General features: G+C 61.8%; 1 protein-coding gene across 1 annotated transcript; it reads left to right on the top strand.

The window, feature by feature from the left end:
• The first annotated feature begins 6,474 nt into the window (after window positions 1-6,474).
• CCK (cholecystokinin) lies at window positions 6,475-12,329 on the top strand. The gene is made up of 3 exons (XM_058288369.1): window positions 6,475-6,562; window positions 7,477-7,698; window positions 11,974-12,329. The coding sequence occupies exons 2-3, from the start codon at window positions 7,479-7,481 to the stop codon at window positions 12,096-12,098; spliced, it is 345 nt and encodes a 114-aa protein (XP_058144352.1). The 5' UTR covers window positions 6,475-6,562; window positions 7,477-7,478; the 3' UTR covers window positions 12,099-12,329.
• The last annotated feature ends 5,059 nt before the right edge of the window (window positions 12,330-17,388 follow it).

The following is a 17,388-nucleotide window of genomic DNA, read 5'->3' as shown; positions in this document are numbered from 1 at the left end:
AGTACATATAATTTAGTGCTGTTAACTACATTCACAATTCAACACTCCCTTTTGACATCACATACTTGATCCTTGTTCTTCACTGTCCTGACATGACATTTATAACTGCTATAATATACCTATATATATCTTTTTAAAATCTATATAATGCTCCAATATAAGTAAACATAAAAAAGCAATATCTAATACAATAATATGTATCTCAATATGTAAATGGTCAGCACAGCTAACAAGCTGGAAGTGTCAGATATTTGTACCTACTTAGAATGAGCAAGTTTGGATATAAGACAAGTAACAATTTGCAACTGGAATGTTACAGATCATTTATATTAGACCATGTGAAATAAAGGCTACAGAATTTAAACGCAGGCCCCTGGGACCAGGAGGTTAATACACGGCTGTCACAGGGGTGGAGCTCACGGGCAGTGGGAGCCGGTGAGATGCTCTCAAAACGGTGACCACCTCTTGTCAACGTCCCAAATGAATCAGGTAAAACCTTCCTTGACGGTCCTCGGTGCGGGGACAGCTCAGCGTCTTAACTTGCAGCTGCTGTGACAAATGCCGCTAGCGGGCCGGTTTACAAGAGTTTAGGAGGCACTGGCCAGGCCCTGCTTCCTCTGGGGGCGTGGCATGCGGTGGGGGCCGCGCCTTCTTCTCTCTCGTCTGTGCGACCCGCTGCCCCGACTTGGGCGTCTGGTCTCGGGCCCCGCGAGGCCTCTCTTAAGGTTTCCTGACGATGACGGAGCCCGGCTCCCGGGGCCACACAGAGGGATGTGGAGGAGCCGGGTCACAGCGAGACCTCAGCCTGACCGAGCACAGAGCGCCAGAGGGCCCCGTTTACAGGTGTGTCCACACCTCGAGAACCTGGATTTTTGGGGGGCGCCTAATTCTGTCTACCGCATTCCGCACTCCGCTACGTCAAAGCTGCACAAGAATTCTTCATGTCTTTGTGGCGCATGAAGTTGGCTGCGAAGCTGGGATCATTGTGGACAAGCTTTCCGCCCCCAGGCGTGTCGGGGGTCCCAGCAGTGATGTGCTAGCCTGTCCAGCAGCCTGGCCCCTCCCACCCCCCATTTTTTGACTCCCCCAAATGCCCTAGAGAGGGCATTACCACTTGCCCACCTCTGCCCCCAGCTCACAGAGGCTGCGGGAAGATCCCCAGAATGGAGACCCAAAGGTGAAACCCAGCTGCCAGTGGTCAGCACCCACCCTGCAGCTGGAGCGTTAACATGCTAATGACCAAGAAGAGAGAAATACGCTGCAGAGGGCACCTCAGCAATATTTATCAAAATGTTCAATCTGCCTGCCCTTTAATTCAGCAACTCCACTTTCAGGAACTCACCCCGTAGGTGAACCTGTGCATGTGCAGAGTGATGTCCATTCCGGGAGCATTGGGTAAAACTGGAAAATATTGGAAATGATGTAAATTTTTAGGAATAGAGTCCCGGTTAAATGAAGTAAAGCAAAATAGAGAAAACGAAGAAAAATGAAAACAAAAAGGAAAGCAAAGTAGAGAGAATTATGCATTACATGCCTCCTCTATTTGGAGATTTTATAAAGTACGTACATATATATATAAAGCATGTGCTTGAGGGAAGCGGACTTGGCCCAGTGGTTAGGGCGTCCGTCTACCACATGGGAGGTCCGTGGTTCAAACCCCAGGCCTCCTTGACCCGTGTGCAGCTGGCCCATGCGCAGTGCTGATGCGCGCAGGAAGTGCTGTGCCACGCAGGGGTGTTCCCCGTGTAGGGGAGCCCCACGCACAAGGAGTGCACCCCGTAAGGAGAGCCACCCAGTGCGAAAGAAAGTGCAGCCTGCCCAGGAATGGCGCCGCACACACGGAGAGCTGACACAGCAAGATGACGCAACAAAAAGAAGCACAGATTCCCGTGCTGCTGATAAGGATAGAAGCAGTCACAGAAGAACACACAGCGAATGCACACAGAGAGCAGACAACTGGCGGGGAGAAGGAGAGAGAAAAAAAATCTTTTAAAAAAACCCAAACAAACAACAAAAAAACCATGTGCTTGATTTGCTTCCATATGCATGGACTGTCTGTGGAAGAATTCACTAAAAACCGGAAGGCCCTTGCCTCTGGGGAGAGAAACCAGGTCGTGGGAGCACAGGGTGAAGGAAGGCAGCTTTCCCTTATGCCCTTGGAACCTTCTAGGTTCTGAGTCACATGCACTTGATACCCGTCCCACACTTTAAATTGAGTTTTAAAGCCATAGCGTGTCCCCAGTGAGGTCAGATCTGGGGTGCTTGTGCCCAGAGCCTGAGAAGGACGACTGCCATCCGGCACTGGGCAGGCTGGGGGGGCTGGAGGGGTCTCGGCAGAGGCTGGGGCCACCGCAGGGGTGCAGGTGGCCCTCTGCTGCCAGAGGACCCCATGGCAGGGCCAGCAGGGCCTCAGAAACTGCCCAGGGGTGCCTCAAGGACGTTGGATCTTCTTCGTTAACCTTTCCCACGCGGAACCATAGCGGTTCTTTAAATCTACTCTCCAGGGTGGGGAGCCAAAGACACAGGCCTGACGACACCGGCCGCTGGTTTCCCTGGCAACTGCCGTGCCTCTTGGCTTCCAGTGTTAATGTCAAAAGCAAAAGGCGGGTTCTGGGCGCTCACCCAGCCATCGCTCATGAGATGACCTCCCACTTCGGGTGGCTGCAAGAAACGAGGCTAAAATCTACTCCCGTGGCTGGGTGGGGGTCGGGGCCCAGCCAGGCGTGGAGAGGGACTTCCGTTCACCAGGATATGCTCGGAAGACCCAGGCAGCTCCACCGTGGTGGTTGTTTACTGGGCAAACCTGACTTGCACTGGGAAAGCTGCCGTCCTGTCCCCCGGGCAAAGCGGCAGTGAGCTGTTTCTATAGAGGAAAAGTTCATTCAACAAATATTTATTGAGCAACTACTATGTCCCAGGTGCTGTTGCAGGACACTAAGATCCACCAAGGTTAGCTCGTCCTGAGCACAGTGAGGGAGTAGGGTCTCCCCACCACATCCTCCAGTACTTCCTGTTCTACAGCCTGCGTGCCCAGCGTCTCCCTGCCTGAAGCTTCCAGGGGGCTGGACACCCCCTCCCACATCCGCAGCAGGCAGGAGTGCGTTGGAGTTAACGCCTAGGAGTGGCCCTCAATTCGAGTTCAAGTGAGGAGGTGAGTAAATACCCCAGCTCCCTCCCCGCTTGGGGGAGACAAGGGGCGTGTGTCCACACTGGCTCTGAGCTCTCCGCGGGATGAACCGCCACCCGAGTCAGCCTTACCAGTGGAGTGAAATTCCACGAGAGGACAGCCGGGAAGCAGGAAGCTGGAATTCCGCTGAACGAGGAAGAGAACGGAGAGGCCAGGAGCGGCCGCCATGTGCCTTGCCATGTGACCAGCTAAGGACCAAGAGGGCCAGCAGCAGCCCCAGGACAGACCCTCGACACGGGCATTTCCCCAGCTTCTGTGAGCGAGGAAACCCCCACTGTCTAACCTGACCCGCTTCATGGCACTTCCTAGAGCAGCCCAGGAAACCGAAACATCTCCCCAAAAGCATCTGCTCCTTGGTCTAGGGCCCTGCTCTCGTGGGAACCCAAGCTAAGCCAGGGCATCCTAAGGAAGCGGCCACAACGACCACGTCTGCTGCTTTCTTTTTTGGCAGATCATTCCAGATAATGGCAAATGACATCGGCTATGTGGACCTTTTAAAAGTTCCAGTATGACTAATGGCACTTACACACTTTCAGGAGAAAGAACGCAAGACTGAAATAGACGTGCTCCAATCGAGGTCTTCTCCGACCCGGCACTCAGCCTCCTAGCCTTCTCTGACTTGGGGTTACTGGTTACAGGTTTAAATTCTATGAACAAGGGGAGAGGAGGCAGTTCAAGCAATTAGAATATATATATATTCTAAAATAAAAGTAAATACATTCTATGGACAATAAATTAGGAGGCTCCACAACATCCCTGAAGATTCCACTAAGTACTAGAACAAAACAGACACACGTGTATGAGATGCTTCCACGGCCAAGCATCCTGCAGGGAAACCACATATCTGTCCCAGGACCTGCTTTGGGCAGATGCCTGCCTGACCTCACCTGGGCAGGTGCATGGCTGGAGGGCCTTCGTGGCGGAGCCAGAGAAAGGGAGGGGGCATTTTGGAAGCTTGAGCCCAGCTGCAGCCAGAGGTGGGGAAAGAGGTGGGACACAGGGCCAAACGCACTTGCCCCAGAAGGCAACGTTTGTTGCTGGCGTTTGTCAGGGAACAGATGGCGTCGCCTTGGCGGGGTGTGTCCTACAGGGGAGCCCGTCTCCCAGGTCCAGCCTGCTTAAGACCCGCAGTCAGGAGGACCGGCAGCCCTGGCCCTTGAGGAGCACCGTTACGCGGCCAAGGGGTTCAGATCCGCTGCAACACGCCCTTGCCCGAAAGTCCCCTTCCTGGAGGGAAAGTGGCTCTCCTTCCAAGCCTTCCACAGTCCTCGCTGCCCGGCCTCAACCCAGCAGCCTCTAGACACCTCTTCCAGGTGTCAGCTCCCCTCCCTCGGCTCGCTCCATGCTGTCCACGGTGCCTGCCCTTTCCAGATGGCACCCTCCACCTCCACATCAAAGACGCGGGGTCCATGGGAAGCGGATTTGGCCCAATGAATAGGGCGTCCGCCTACCATCTGGGAGGTCCAAGATTCAAACCCTGGGCCTCCTTGACCCATGTGGAACAGGCCCACGTGCAGTGCTGATGCGCACAAGGAGTGCTGCGCCACACAGGGAGCCCCACGTGCAAGGAGTGCGCCCCGTAAGAAGAGCCGCCCAGCACGAAAGAAAGTGCAGCCTGCCCAGGAATGGCGCTGCACACACGGAGAGCTGACACAGCAAGATGACGCAACAAAAAGAAACACAGATTCCCATGCCGCTGATAAGGATAGAAGTGGTCACCGGAGAACACACAGCGAATGGACACAGAGAGCAGACAACTGGGGGGTTTGGGGGGGAGAAAATAAATACAAAATAAATCTTAAAAAAATAAAAGGCCCTTTTGGTGGTTCTGATGTGGCTAAAGTCTGAGTTTACGGTTCAGCCGTGCCTTGGTGACAGTCAGAAACCCGAGTGGCCCGCCTTTAACCAGCAGGGCGTTTAAGAGGCCAACGTGGCCTCTGGTTCAGAAGAGGAGGAGGGGTCCCCTGAAGATGTCTTCCCTGCAGGCGTCCCGGCCCACCCCGGCCCGTGCAGGTGCTTCCCCGGGCGCCCTCAACCCCGGAGCTCCACCCCCCAGGAGTCCGGGGCTGGCTTTGAAAGAAGCCCTTCAAATCCTCCGTGCCGCGCCCGAGACGTGGGAGGGAAGAGGGTGCTGAGGGCCCGAGGGGCTGGGGCTGGAAGGCGGCCCCCACTTCCCAGCGAGCAGCCGGAGCAGCGCCGTGGCGCGCAGGGCCCGCGGCTGCTCCCCGCCTGGAACCGCAGTGGCGCTGCCCTGCCCCTCCGCGTCTCGAGCGCCCGAGCGGGCCCCAACCCACGCGGCTTCGGGGCGCACACCAAGTCCCCACGGCGCACTGGTTCGGGTGCCCCCACGCGGGGCCGGCGGGTGGGGGGGGCCTGCGGCCTCCCGCGCCTCCTCCCGAGGCTGAGCGCTTGCGGGACGGGGTCCCGATGCCAAACCGAGGAGCCCGCGTGGTGGCGGGGACGCGGCCGGGGGTCCGAGTGGGGGAGTTCCGGGGTGTACCCTCAGAGCCGCGCTGCCGGCACCCAGCCCCGCCTCGTGTCCCCGGGGTCCTTTCGGGCCCCATGGAAGAGCGGAGCCGGTGCCCGCGGGGACGGAGGGCGGGCGGGGGCCGCGCTCCCCGGGACGCTCGCCGGCGCCCCTTGGCGGCCACGGGAGCCGCGCCAGGCGGTGACGCAGCCCCACCAAGGCCCCGCGCGTTCCCACGCTGGATCCTCAGAGCCACGCCGGGGTTTCCAGCTGCGAACCGCGAGGCAGCAGTGCGCACCCCAAGGTGGCCGCCCCGCCCCGGGCTCTGGAGCGGGGCGGCCCGGAGCCACGGCCCCGAGAAGGACGGCCCTCGGGGTTGGAGAACTCGGGGGCTCTTAAAGGGCTGGAAGGAAGCCCCCCCCCCAGCCCGGAAGGGGTTCACCCGCCGAAGCCGAGGGCCGCCTGGGCCGCCGGGGAGGCCCCCCGCCGCGCTCACTGTTAACACTGCCGACACCCAGCCTGCCTCGCGTCCCCAAGCATCCTGCCCGGCGCGGGCGGCCCCCAGAGGAGCTGAAACGCGGGCGGAGGGGCCACCGCGGAGGGGTCCGACTCCCTGGACACGCGCGGGGGGGAGGCGGGGGCCTGGGGGGGGGCGAGAAGAGCCCGCGAGGAGGGGCCGCCACCCCCGGGCGGCTTAGGCCAGGCCCCCCGCCCCCAGGGGCCACCTCCGCCGGCCGGGGCCCGGGGCCGCCCCGGCACGTGGCGCGGGCGCCTGCGTCAGCGCGGGGCGCACGGCGACTGGCCCGCGGCGCCGGGCGGGGCTATTTAAGCGCAGCGCCCGCGGCCCTGAACTTGGCTCCGCCGGCGGCTGCGGGGAAGCGCGAAGCCGCGTCCTGCTTGCTCCCGAGGTAGGTGCCCGCGCGGGGTCCAGCCGTCGTTACACCCGCACGGCTGTCTTCAGTGTTGTGTGCCTTCCCACTTTCTTTCTCTAGGTCTTCTCTCCGCCAGCTCCAGGGACATTTCTTCAAGTCAGGGCGCGGGGCTACCAGCGGGGGCTGCGTGGAGGGAGCTGCGTGACAGACTTTGCGCTCGCGTCTTCTCCCAGGCATACGGCGCTGCGATAGCCATTTGCAAGGATTAGCATTCAAAGCGGGAAGTGCCAGAGGTTATCCGGAGGTGCTGTGCCCTCGGCAGCCTCCCGCGAAAGCCCCGAGAGGTTTTAAGATTAAATTCCCTTTCTGAATAGTGCGGGAGAGTTGGGGGCTCGCGGCCGGAGAGGCACAGGTGGTCCGCGCTGGCCCCAGGCGGAGGCTGCGCGCCGGGCTGCGCTGTGAAGCCCTGCCCGGCGCGCGGTGGTTGGGTGCTGATTCCCACGTTCACCTGGAAGGAACTTTATAAATACGACTTCGTCTATTGCTCCCGCATTTTGCACTGTTTCTCTCTTCTCACCATTGATTTTCTGACAGCTTGTTAGGTATCTGGAAAAGAGCTACCTTTCTTTGTCTCCTCTCCTTTTAGGATATTTTTCACACTTTCTTTAATCTGCTTTTCCAGTTAGGAGAACAGAACTGCTCCACGAACAATTCCCTCAAACTCAGGCTGGCAGAAGACGTTCCTTCTGCTGCACATGCCAGAGGACGGCTCTGCCGGCTTCCCAGCTCCGGGGCGCCCGGGGCGCCCGTGCCGGGGCCACCTGTGCTCCGCAGCTCTGGTGCCGCGGCCGCCGGCTCTGTGCCGAGCCCCTTCTCGGGCCCCGGGACCCCTCGCTGGAGCCCGCGGTGCCCGCGCCCTCACTGCCGCCCTGTCCCCTCCGCTCCCGCAGCCATGAACAGCAGCGTGGGTCTGTGCGTGCTGATGGCGATGCTGGCGGCGCGCGCCCTGGCGCAGCCCGCTCCCCCCGCCGAGCCCGCGGGCCCCGGGGCGCCCCCGGAGGAGGAGGAGGAGGCGCCGCGGAGGCAGCTGAGGGCGCTGCCGAGGGCGGACGGCGAGCCCCGAGCGCACCTGGGCGCGCTGCTGGCCAGGTACATCCAGCAGGCGCGGAAAGGTACGAAGCCCCTCCCCCTTGGCCCCACCCCGCGCGCGCTCCCCGGCCTGCCCCTGCTCTCCTGCGCGCGCTCCCCGGCCCGCCCCTGCTCTCCTGCGCGCGCTCCCCGGCCCGCCCCTGCTCTCCTGCGCGCGCTCCCCGGCCCGCCCCTGCTCTCCTGCGCGCGCTCCCCGGCCCGCCCCTGCTCTCCTGCGCGCGCTCCCCGGCCCGCCCCTGCTCTCCTGCGCGCGCTCCCCGGCCCGCCGCTGCTCTCCTGCGCGCGCTCCCCGGCCCGCCCCTGCTCTCCTGCGCGCGCTCCCCGGCCTGCCGCTGCTCTCCTGCGCGCGCTCCCCGGCCCGCCCCTGCTCTCCTGCGCGCGCTCCCCGGCCTGCCCCTGCTCTCCTGCGCGCGCTCCCCGGCCTGCCGCTGCTCTCCTGCGCGCGCTCCCCGGCCTGCCCCTGCTCTCCTGCGCGCGCTCCCCGGCCCGCCGCTGCTCTCCTGCGCGCGCTCCCCGGCCCGCCCCTGCTCTCCTGCGCGCGCTCCCCGGCCCGCCCCTGCTCTCCTGCGCGCGCTCCCCGGCCCGCCCCTGCTCTCCTGCGCGCGCTCCCCGGCCCGCCGCTGCTCTCCTGCGCGCGCTCCCCGGCCCGCCCCTGCTCTCCTGCGCGCGCTCCCCGGCCTGCCGCTGCTCTCCTGCGCGCGCTCCCCGGCCTGCCGCTGCTCTCCTGCGCGCGCTCCCCGGCCCGCCCCTGCTCTCCTGCGCGCGCTCCCCGGCCTGCCCCTGCTCTCCTGCGCGCGCTCCCCGGCCTGCCCCTGCTCTCCTGCGCGCGCTCCCCGGCCTGCCCCTGCTCTCCTGCGCCGGCTGACCGAGGTCGGTGACCCTGGGGAGGCAGAGCGGGCGACACGTGGGTGGGACGAGTCTTCACCCTCGGGGACAGGGCAGCCTCCGGGCGTGCTTTGGAGCAGATGGAGGGTGAGTGTGGAGGGACCTAGCCTATGAGTGAGAGGAGCATGTATAAAAAGCTTTCTTTGCTCTAATTTTTGGCACGTTCAACACCACTTCATGAAAACACGAAAAGTTAATCAGGGGACCCTCAAAAAGGGCTGGCAGACGCTCTAAATACCCTACCCGGGGAATGCAAAGGAACCGAGAGCCCCAGGTACCCGGCCTCGGACTCTTCTGGCAGGAAGAGATCAGGGCTGCAGATCCTGGAGCTCTCACCACGGCAGCTAAAGAAGAGACGAGGTGTCTACGTCGACCAAAACATGTGCCAGGGACGGAATCAGTAGCAGATTTGAGTTCTCTTGGCAAAGACGTGAAAGTCGGGTTATGCCTTGCTCTTGGGGAGACGGTCTCAAGCGCAGGAGAGGCTGAACCAACTCAGCGTTGCCCTTCCCCAGGATTAAGTGGTCCTGCAGCCCCCTGGCTGCCACACACGGGCTTGCAGCTCCTCTCCTGGCCTGCCCTTCTCCACCAGGACGTGGCGGTGAGACTGGCCTTCCCCTAGGCCCCTCCCAGCTCTTTTTTTCTTTTAGGTCCCTGGGTGAGGATTGAACCCGGGAACTCGTATGTGGGAAGCGGGTGCTCAACCCCTGAGCCCCCAGGTCTTTTTGTGATTAAAGGGTGCTCACCAACTCTCCTGTCTCAGGAATCACGATGTGGACAGGGCACTTTTTCCACCAGCCTTGCCCACGGCGAACGCCCTGGCAGGGGCAGTGTGTGCACCGGGGCCCGCGCAGCTGGGGCCTAACCCTGTCAGCAAGGGCGTGGTGGGGGCTCCCTTCTCAGAGAAATGCCCTTTCTCTGCTGGTACCCGAGGACCTGGGGCTAAAACTTAGCTCTTGGCTTGACTAGAGTCAAGGAGAAAACAGGGCGAGGTGGCGTCTCCCGCGCTTCGCTGCAAACTGGATCTGTGTGACAAGGAAAGAACAGAGGGTGACTGGGTATTTTCCTTCCTCTCTTTGGGAAGTTGCTCCAGCTACCACCTTCTGTTTTGCTTTCCTGTCAATTAAATTTGAAAGAGATGGAAATACAAGTCAGAGGACCGAGAAAGTCTGAAACCTTTTCGGGTTCCTGCTGCTTATCTGTCTGAAGGTTGTTTCGTACGTGTCCCCGGATGTGGCTCGATTGCAGCCAGATCAGTCTGCATTAGCCGAGGCTTTTCTTTGAGCCGTAAATCTGGAAGGAGAGTTGAGAGTTAATCCACACCACAGCTATTTCTCCACCCTGAGGACAGGTCACAGAAATAATTCTAGGAAAAGGACCTGGTTACCAAGTTGTTTCCCATAATGTACACTTGCCAGTGGCTCTTATAGCACACGTCAGCTGGGGAGTTCCTCCTAGCATCGCCCCTCAGCCCCTCTTCCTTCGCCTTCAGCCTCTTGTGCCAAACAACCCAGGTGGGCCTGGCAGTCCGTTTAGCTGCCAGCACCCAGGCTCAGTGCCAGCTAGAAAACAGACCAACAGGAACCAGGAATAAATGCTTTTCTGTTTCTTCAAATATTTTACATATATTAAGATCCTAGCAGAGTTTTACTCAACTGTCATATATTTTACGTTTAAAGTCTTAAACAAGCTCCTGCACCGTGGGCGGTGCACAGGCATTTTGGCGTCGGGAATTGTCCAGATTCCAGGGATCCCAGGAGAAGCCCTTCTGTGGGGGAGGGGGTCTGCATGTAGTGAGCACCTGCCCCGTCCCCCTGCAGCAAAAACAAGGTGCTCCACTGGATTGTCTCTCACAGCTTGCCCTACAGCCCTGCGCAGAAAGGGTTAACCCCTGCTGCGGGGGCAGACGCTGGGGCTGGGGGGTGGGTGCCATCTGGGTGGAGAGTCCACCGATGTCCCCACAGAGTCCAGAAGCTCCCAACCTCCCAAGGAGCCAGGCCCTGCCTTAGACCCTGTGAGTAAGCCGTCAGGGCCCGGTCCTCGGGGCACGCAGAGGCCGGGGAGGGGGGGGACCTGGTAAAACACCGAGGGGACAGAGCTGTGTGCGGGGTAGGGGGACGGGGGGCAGGTGCAGCTCCCCGGCGTTCACGTCAGAGCTGTCACTCTGCTTCCACGGACCGGAAGCACACTGTGCCAGCCCGCGGGGTGGGCACCCACCCTCACCGCGGGCAGGAGGGCGGGGCGGCCTTCGGGTGTGGCGCCGGGCCACGGGGTTGGCAGGCGTGGCCGGCGCAGGGGCTGGTGGCTCCCTGGCTGCGTCGGCAGCTGCCAGCGGGGCTTCATTTTCCCTGCCATCTCCCCAGGGGCTGACAGGTGCTGGGCCGACCCTCAGCTCCGAGGCTGGGCCTGGGGCAGGGGAGGGGGCCGGCATCGTAAGATGCTGTTTTTAACTTAGGACCCGGGAAGGCGGGGGGCGGGGGATGGGGACGGGACCCTGCCACGGCTTTGCTCCAGGGTAAGCTGCAGCGTGGCTCCCCCTGGCCCGCGGGCAGCCTCCCACCCAGGGGCAGCGCCCGGTATGGCGAGGACCCCATGGGGGGTCCCTGGGGACCACTCGTAACCTGGTTTACACGGAAGGCCTGATACCGATTGCACAGCCCAGAGGCCACTGTCGGGGCCCTGTCGAGGCCTGGCGCTAGCCCCAGGGGAGCCACCGCCTCCTGGTACCCCGTTTGAACAAGACGCGAGGCTCGCCCCATCCTCAGGGCCCCAAGGCCGGCCAGAAGGGCCCGTTCCAGGGTCAGTGGCTGCACTTACGTCAAAGTGACCGATAGGGATGGCCTCTTCATTGCCCTCAGCCCACCCCTCTCGAGGGTCCCTGGAGCGCTGGAGATTTTAATCTGAGCCTGCATCTCTTCCTTGCTATCATTTTCAAAAAGAAGTTAGCTTCCCAATTAATCATTTTAGGCAGCATTTATCTTGCCTCATCCAAGTCCATTTTTCAAAAGCCACACCAGCCTCAACATATTGTAGCTGCATTCCCTTAACAAGAAGAGCTGGGCGCGCTCAGGGGGTAAGGGTGCAAGTTAGACATGGATGGGTGCTGGGGAAACCAGGCCCCCCACGCGAGCAGGGTGCCCCCGGGGGGCAGGGGAGACCCAGGCAAGCTCCCCAGGCCTGTGGAGGAGGAAACGAGTCCACTTCAATCCGCCCAGGTCCCCGTTCCCTCCCAGCTGCCCAGGACGGAGCCGTCCCCCCACGTTTTGGTCCCTCCTGTCACCATCTGTCACTCGATGGCCCCTGGACGCCTCTCGGGGGGGTTGAGTGGCCTTTGCGTGGCTCCCCCAGCGCCATCCCCACATGCTGATCCCACGAGGGCTTCGGGAGTCACCGTGTCCCCCCTGCCCCGGCAGCTCCTTCCGGCCGGGTGTCCGTCCTCAAGAATCTGCAGCGGCCGGACCCCAGCCACAGGATAAGCGACCGGGACTACGTGGGCTGGATGGACTTCGGCCGGCGCAGCGCCGAGGACTACGAGTGAGCCCGGGGACGGCCGCGCCCGCCTGGCGGGCAGGGGAGGCGAACAAGCAAACCATCCCCGCCGCCCCGCACGCCGCTGTTCCAGTGTCTTTTCATTAAGCGCTCGACGTGAACACTCTAAGGTCCAGAGCGCCGCGGAGTCGTGGGGGGCGCGTCGCCCCTCCCCTGCGCCCCTGCACCCCCGCTCCCTGCCCCCGCAGTGTTGCTATGCTAGTAAAGTGATTTCATCCTGCGCCCTCGTCCGTGTCTGCAGAGACGGTCCCAGGACCTTGGAGAGCGAGACTGACGGGGCGCCCGGGGTGAATCCCTGCAGTGGGTGCCCGGAGAGGGCGTGGCAAATGGGGGTCTGGCCGGAGCGGGCTTCCCGGGCGCCGGCCAGGCGGCCCGTGGTGAGCGCCAGGACCCTGGCCGGCGCCCTGACCCGGCCTCGGCCGGAGAACCCGCCCCGCTCGTGGTGGCGCTCATCGGCCTGTGAGGCCACAGGGCAGCCGGGATGGGGTCCCCTGCCCGTCCCCTGCCGCGTCTTCGTCCCCCAGCCCCACCCATACCGGGTGTGCTCGGGGTCCCCTGCCCTCAGTGGGTGGAGCTGTGCTCCTGTGGGGGGTGGAGGCTTCCCGGGGCGCAGCGCTCAGTGTCCTGCAGAGGGAGAGGGGCTGGCCAGGTCCCAGCCGAGGAGACCCAGAGTCCAGAGGCCGCGGGTCAGCGTGGCTCCCTCCACGTAGCCCGTATCCCAACCGGCGAGGTGCCTGCCCGGGGATCTTGTCCAGCCAGGTCTGGGTGGGGCCTGAGTGGCTCCAGGTGCCACCTCTGCTGGCCCCGGGGCACACCTGGAGTCGCCATGGCACAGACAGGGGCCGTGGGTCTGGGGTCCCTCTGGTGGCTCTCCAGAGCAGAGCCCCTCCTCCCGGGGGCCAGCGGAGACGCAGTGGGGCCACAGAGCGGCCGAGGCCTCAGGGCCCTTGGTCGTCCAGCGAGGGCTGGCGGGTGGGCAGGCGGCCAGAGGGGAGCAGTGTGCCCAGCGTGTCCAGTCCATGGGGCTTGGGGCCCCTGGTCGTCCAGCAAGGGATGGTGGGCAGGCAGAGCAGATGGGCAGAGGGGAGCAGTGTGCTCAGCTCAGCTGTGCCCAGTCCACGGGCCTCAGGGCCGCCCCAGCCTGCGGCCACCCGCCCCTGGCCCTGGGCCGTCTTCCTCAGTGGCAGGAAGGAGGACACAGGGACTGTCCCAGGGAGCCCTGGAGTCTGGAAGGCTCCAGCCTGCATGTGCATGCGTGTAGCCTCTCCCCCTCCCTGCCCCCCACAGCCTCTCTTGGCTCTGGCCCGGGGTCCTTGGCCCTGTTCGGTCTGGAGGTGTTAGTCCCCCACGAACACATGCCCTTCTGGGGGTGGGGGGGAGGTGGTGAAAGACATAGAGTTTATATGGGAAGTGGACTTGGCCCAGTGGTTAGGGCGTCCGTCTACCACATGGGAGGTCTGCGGTTCAAACCCTGGGCCTCCTTGACCCGTGTGGAGCTGGCCCACGCGCAGTGCTGATGTGCACAAGGAGAGCCGTGCCATGCAGGGGTGTCCCCCGCATAGGGGAACCCCACACACAAAGAGTGCACCCCGTAAGAAGAGCTGCCCAGCATGAAAAAACGTGCAGCCTGCCCAGGAATGGCGCCGCACACACGGAGAGCTGACACAGCAAGATGATGCAACAAAAAGAAACACAGATTCCTGGTGCCATAATAAGGATAGAAGCGGTCACAGAAGAACACACAGTGAATGGACAGAGAGAGCAGACAACTGGGGGGAGGGGGGAGGGAAAAGGGAGAGAAATAAAAAATAAATCTTTAAAAAATAAACTCAGCACTGAGGAGTGCATGGTGAAGATCTGAACGGGTGACACAAATCTTCAGGGACGTGGCTGCTACTCGTATTTTCTGAGGTGACCCACACAAACACAGCGCACACGTGCCACACGCGTAATTCCACTCATTAGTGAAGGGGATGGGAGGGGCCGCGGTCTGTTCAGGGGAGACTCTGGGGAGGGGCGCCCAGGCTGAGGAGAGCAGGCGGCCTCCCGCCTCGACGGGCCTCGACGGGCCTGCGGCCTGGACCGAGCAGGGCTGGACCGAGCGGAGCGCTGGAGGGGCAGCAGTGCTGGCGCGCCGGCGCCCAGCGAGGCAGCCCCCACGTTGGCGCCCGCCCTCCTGGTGCCGGAAGGGCGAGGAAGGGCACTTCCTGGCTGCCCCTGGCTGCGGGACCCGGGCAGGAGCCTCGTGGACACCTGCGAGGGGTCCCAGCCCCACCGGACCCCAGAGAGGGTGAGTGGCTCGCCCAACGCGGCCCTGTGGGAAGGAGGCGGCCGGTGCCGGAACCTTCCACGAGGGGTCTTGGGGCCGCCGTCTGGCAGAGGAGGGCCTGGGAGGCTTGTCTCGAGGCTGCATCTGCAGGTAGGGTGGGGTCTGATTGGAGCTCGCTGGGGGGGATGGGGAGGTCCCCCAACTCTCCCTGTGCCCCCCTGGACTCAGGTGGGGGGAGCTCCTACAGTGAGAAAGCGCCCCCTCTTCTCCCCCACTCGCTCCCCCCACGTCCGCTCTCTTACCCTCCTCCCCTGCCAGCTGCCCCTCTGTGTCCTCCGGCTTGCGGGAACGCCACCCCAGGGGTCCCTCCAGCGCCACCTGCTGTCCGCACCCTCGGTTGCGCTCCTCGGGGCTCCTGCTTGCTCCTTCTTGGAGAGCCGCTGGGCTGGGAAGCCGGGAAGGACAGGCTGCCGTTCGGCCACGCGCACGCCTCACCCTGCCCGCTCTGCACTAAGAAGCTGGCCCAGGATCACACGTGGAATTAGGCACGGAGCCTGCAGCTCTCCCTGGAGTGGACTTCTTGCTGGACTGGGGCACGAGCTCGCCTGGTGGCGCCCACGCTGGCAGGACCCTGGGGCCTGGCTTCAGCCGTGGCCAGCCCTGAGCCGGGGCTGCCCAGGTCCCAGGACGGCACCAGAGGGTGGACAGGACTCACCTCCCAGGATCGGCTTTGGCAGCCCTGTGACACGACTTCCTGAAAAGAGGGAAGTTTCACGTACCGCCCCGCAGCCCCCAACCCACCAGTTCCAAATAGCACCTTGCTGACTCAGGCTCAGCCAGCTAACTGCAAGGACAAGGAAAGGGGATGGAGAAGGGTGGTCCATGTTCACACCTTTAAAACAAAACGAGGGAAGCAGACTTGGCCCAGTGGTTAGGGCGTCCATCTACCACATGGGAGGTCCGCAGTTCAAACCCCGGGCCTCCTTGACCCGTGTGGAGCTGGCCCATGCGCAGTGCTGATGCGCGCAAGGAGTGCCCTGACATGCAGGGGTGTCCCCCGCGTAGGGGAGCCCCACGCGCAAGGAGTGCGCCCCGTAAGGAGAGCCGCCCAGCGCGAAAAAAATGCAGCCTGCCCAGGAATGGCGCCACCCACACGGAGAGCTGATGCAACAAGATGACGCAACAAAAAGAAACGCAGATTCCCGTGCCGGTGATAAGGATAGAAGCAGTCACAGAAGAACACACAGCAAATGGACACAGACAGCAGACGGGGCGGGGGGGGGGCGCGGAGAGAGAAATAAATAAAAATTATGTTGTGGGTAAGAGGATACCGGTACAAGGCGTGGCCTTGTCTTTAAAGTAATAACTGTTGAGGCAGAAATGTTGTAATTCACGATTCTCTTCAACCCACCACCTGAAATAAAAATAAATATAAATAAATAAACAAAACAAGGAAACGCCAAAAACCTTTCTCTTCATTTCAGGGTTGACAAGCCAAAGGGAGAAGAATCCCAGCCACTCAGCTGGATTGCCACGCCTCCAAATTCTTGCTAGACCCAGACGTAAAAAAGCAGAAGCCAAGCGGAGAGAGAGGCTTGCTGCCCTGCTCAGGGCCCTGGACTCCGGGCTTTGCCAGACAGTAGGAGGAGGGTTGAGGCTCCTGCCCTGAGCTGAAGTCTCACTCACAACCAGAGTCAGGGGTCCCAGAAGAGGGGGCACAGCCCCTGCTAGACGCACCTGCCCCCCGGCGGCCTCGTCGTCGCCCCTTCCAACCTCATCCCTTACACCCCACCCTCACCCCTCCTCCAGCCCCGCTGCCTCCACGCTGCTCCCTGGAAACTCTAAACTCAGCCCTGCCTCGGGGCCCTGGCACCCGCTGTCCCCGTGCCTGGCTCACACACCCCCAAGCATGGCTGGCCCTCCCAGCAACGTGGGTGCCATGTCCCCGGAGCAGAGGCGGCCCCCACCATCCTCCCTAAAGAGGCCCCTCTGTGGCCCCCCACCCCCGAGGCCACCTCTATTTCTGCATTGGTTCTATTCCAGGGTGTCACTTCCACGAGGATGGCAGCTTTCGTCTGCTTTGTTTATTGCTATATTCCCAACACGTAGAGCAGTGTCTGGCGTGGGAGACGCCCAGGGATTATTTGCTCAATTAATTAACGAGGGCCGTCTTGGTGTTACAGGCTGCAGGTTGGCTTTTAGCAGCTTCCTCAGAGCCTCGCTGTGGAGGGCAGGGCGAAGCAGGCCCAGTGGCGGGCACGGGAAGCCGGAAGCAGCTCGCTCCCGAGAAGGAGCCGGCCGCGCGGGCGAGGGGATGCACAGGGCCTGGAGGACCGCGCAGCGAGCTGGTGGGACCCAGCGGCACCCAGCGACGGCTCCCGGCGCCCGTCTCTCAGGCCTCTAAACGGCAGGGCCATAAATCGGTGGAGTTTCCCGTCCTTGGTAGTAACATAAATGGACGCCACCCCACAGAAGACAGCAGGGCCCCGCAGGGGCCAGCTGGCGCCTCTCAGGGAGCAGCTCCTCCCCAGGGCCCGGTGGGCAGTGGGCAGCCTGCGCCAGGCCTCCTCGCCGACCGGCTGGTCACCAAAATGTGGAAACCAGATCATTCACGGCGTGGGGACGGTTTTCCAAACACGGGCCGTTTATTTCATTATTTCTATTTTGAACTTTTAATATGGCTCTCAAAAAGCTCCTGGGCTGGGAAGATCCTCCAATAAATCAGAAAGGAGAACGGGAACTACTGGCAGGTGAAATGCTTCCTGTAAAACTAATACAGAAAGAAAAATCCATGAGATGTATTTTGAAGACACCTTGGAGCTGTGGTTACCTCTAAGTAGTGAGCACCTACTGTATGCTTTCCAGATTGAAGGAAAACTAAAAACAATTTCAAAGAAGTAAAAAAACAAAGTTCCACTGAGTGCATGTAATCTTTTATTTTGAAGATAAAGAACAAGTTATATGGGAAGTGAATCTGGCCCAGTGCATAGGGCATCTGCCTACCACATGG

Source organism: Dasypus novemcinctus, chromosome 26 (genome assembly GCF_030445035.2).
Source record: "Dasypus novemcinctus isolate mDasNov1 chromosome 26, mDasNov1.1.hap2, whole genome shotgun sequence".
Lineage (NCBI taxonomy): Eukaryota > Metazoa > Chordata > Mammalia > Cingulata > Dasypodidae > Dasypus > Dasypus novemcinctus.
Note: the sequence above shows the minus strand (reverse complement) of the source record. Positions and strands in the feature narration are given on the sequence as shown.

Coding starts and splice junctions, on each gene's coding strand:
- CCK (XM_058288369.1), top strand. CDS start 7,479: ATGAACAGCAGCGTGGGTCTGTGCGTGCTGATGGCGATGCTGGCGGCG. Junction 7,699..11,973: donor CATCCAGCAGGCGCGGAAAG/GTACGAAGCCCC, acceptor CTGCCCCGGCAG/CTCCTTCCGGCCGGGTGTCC.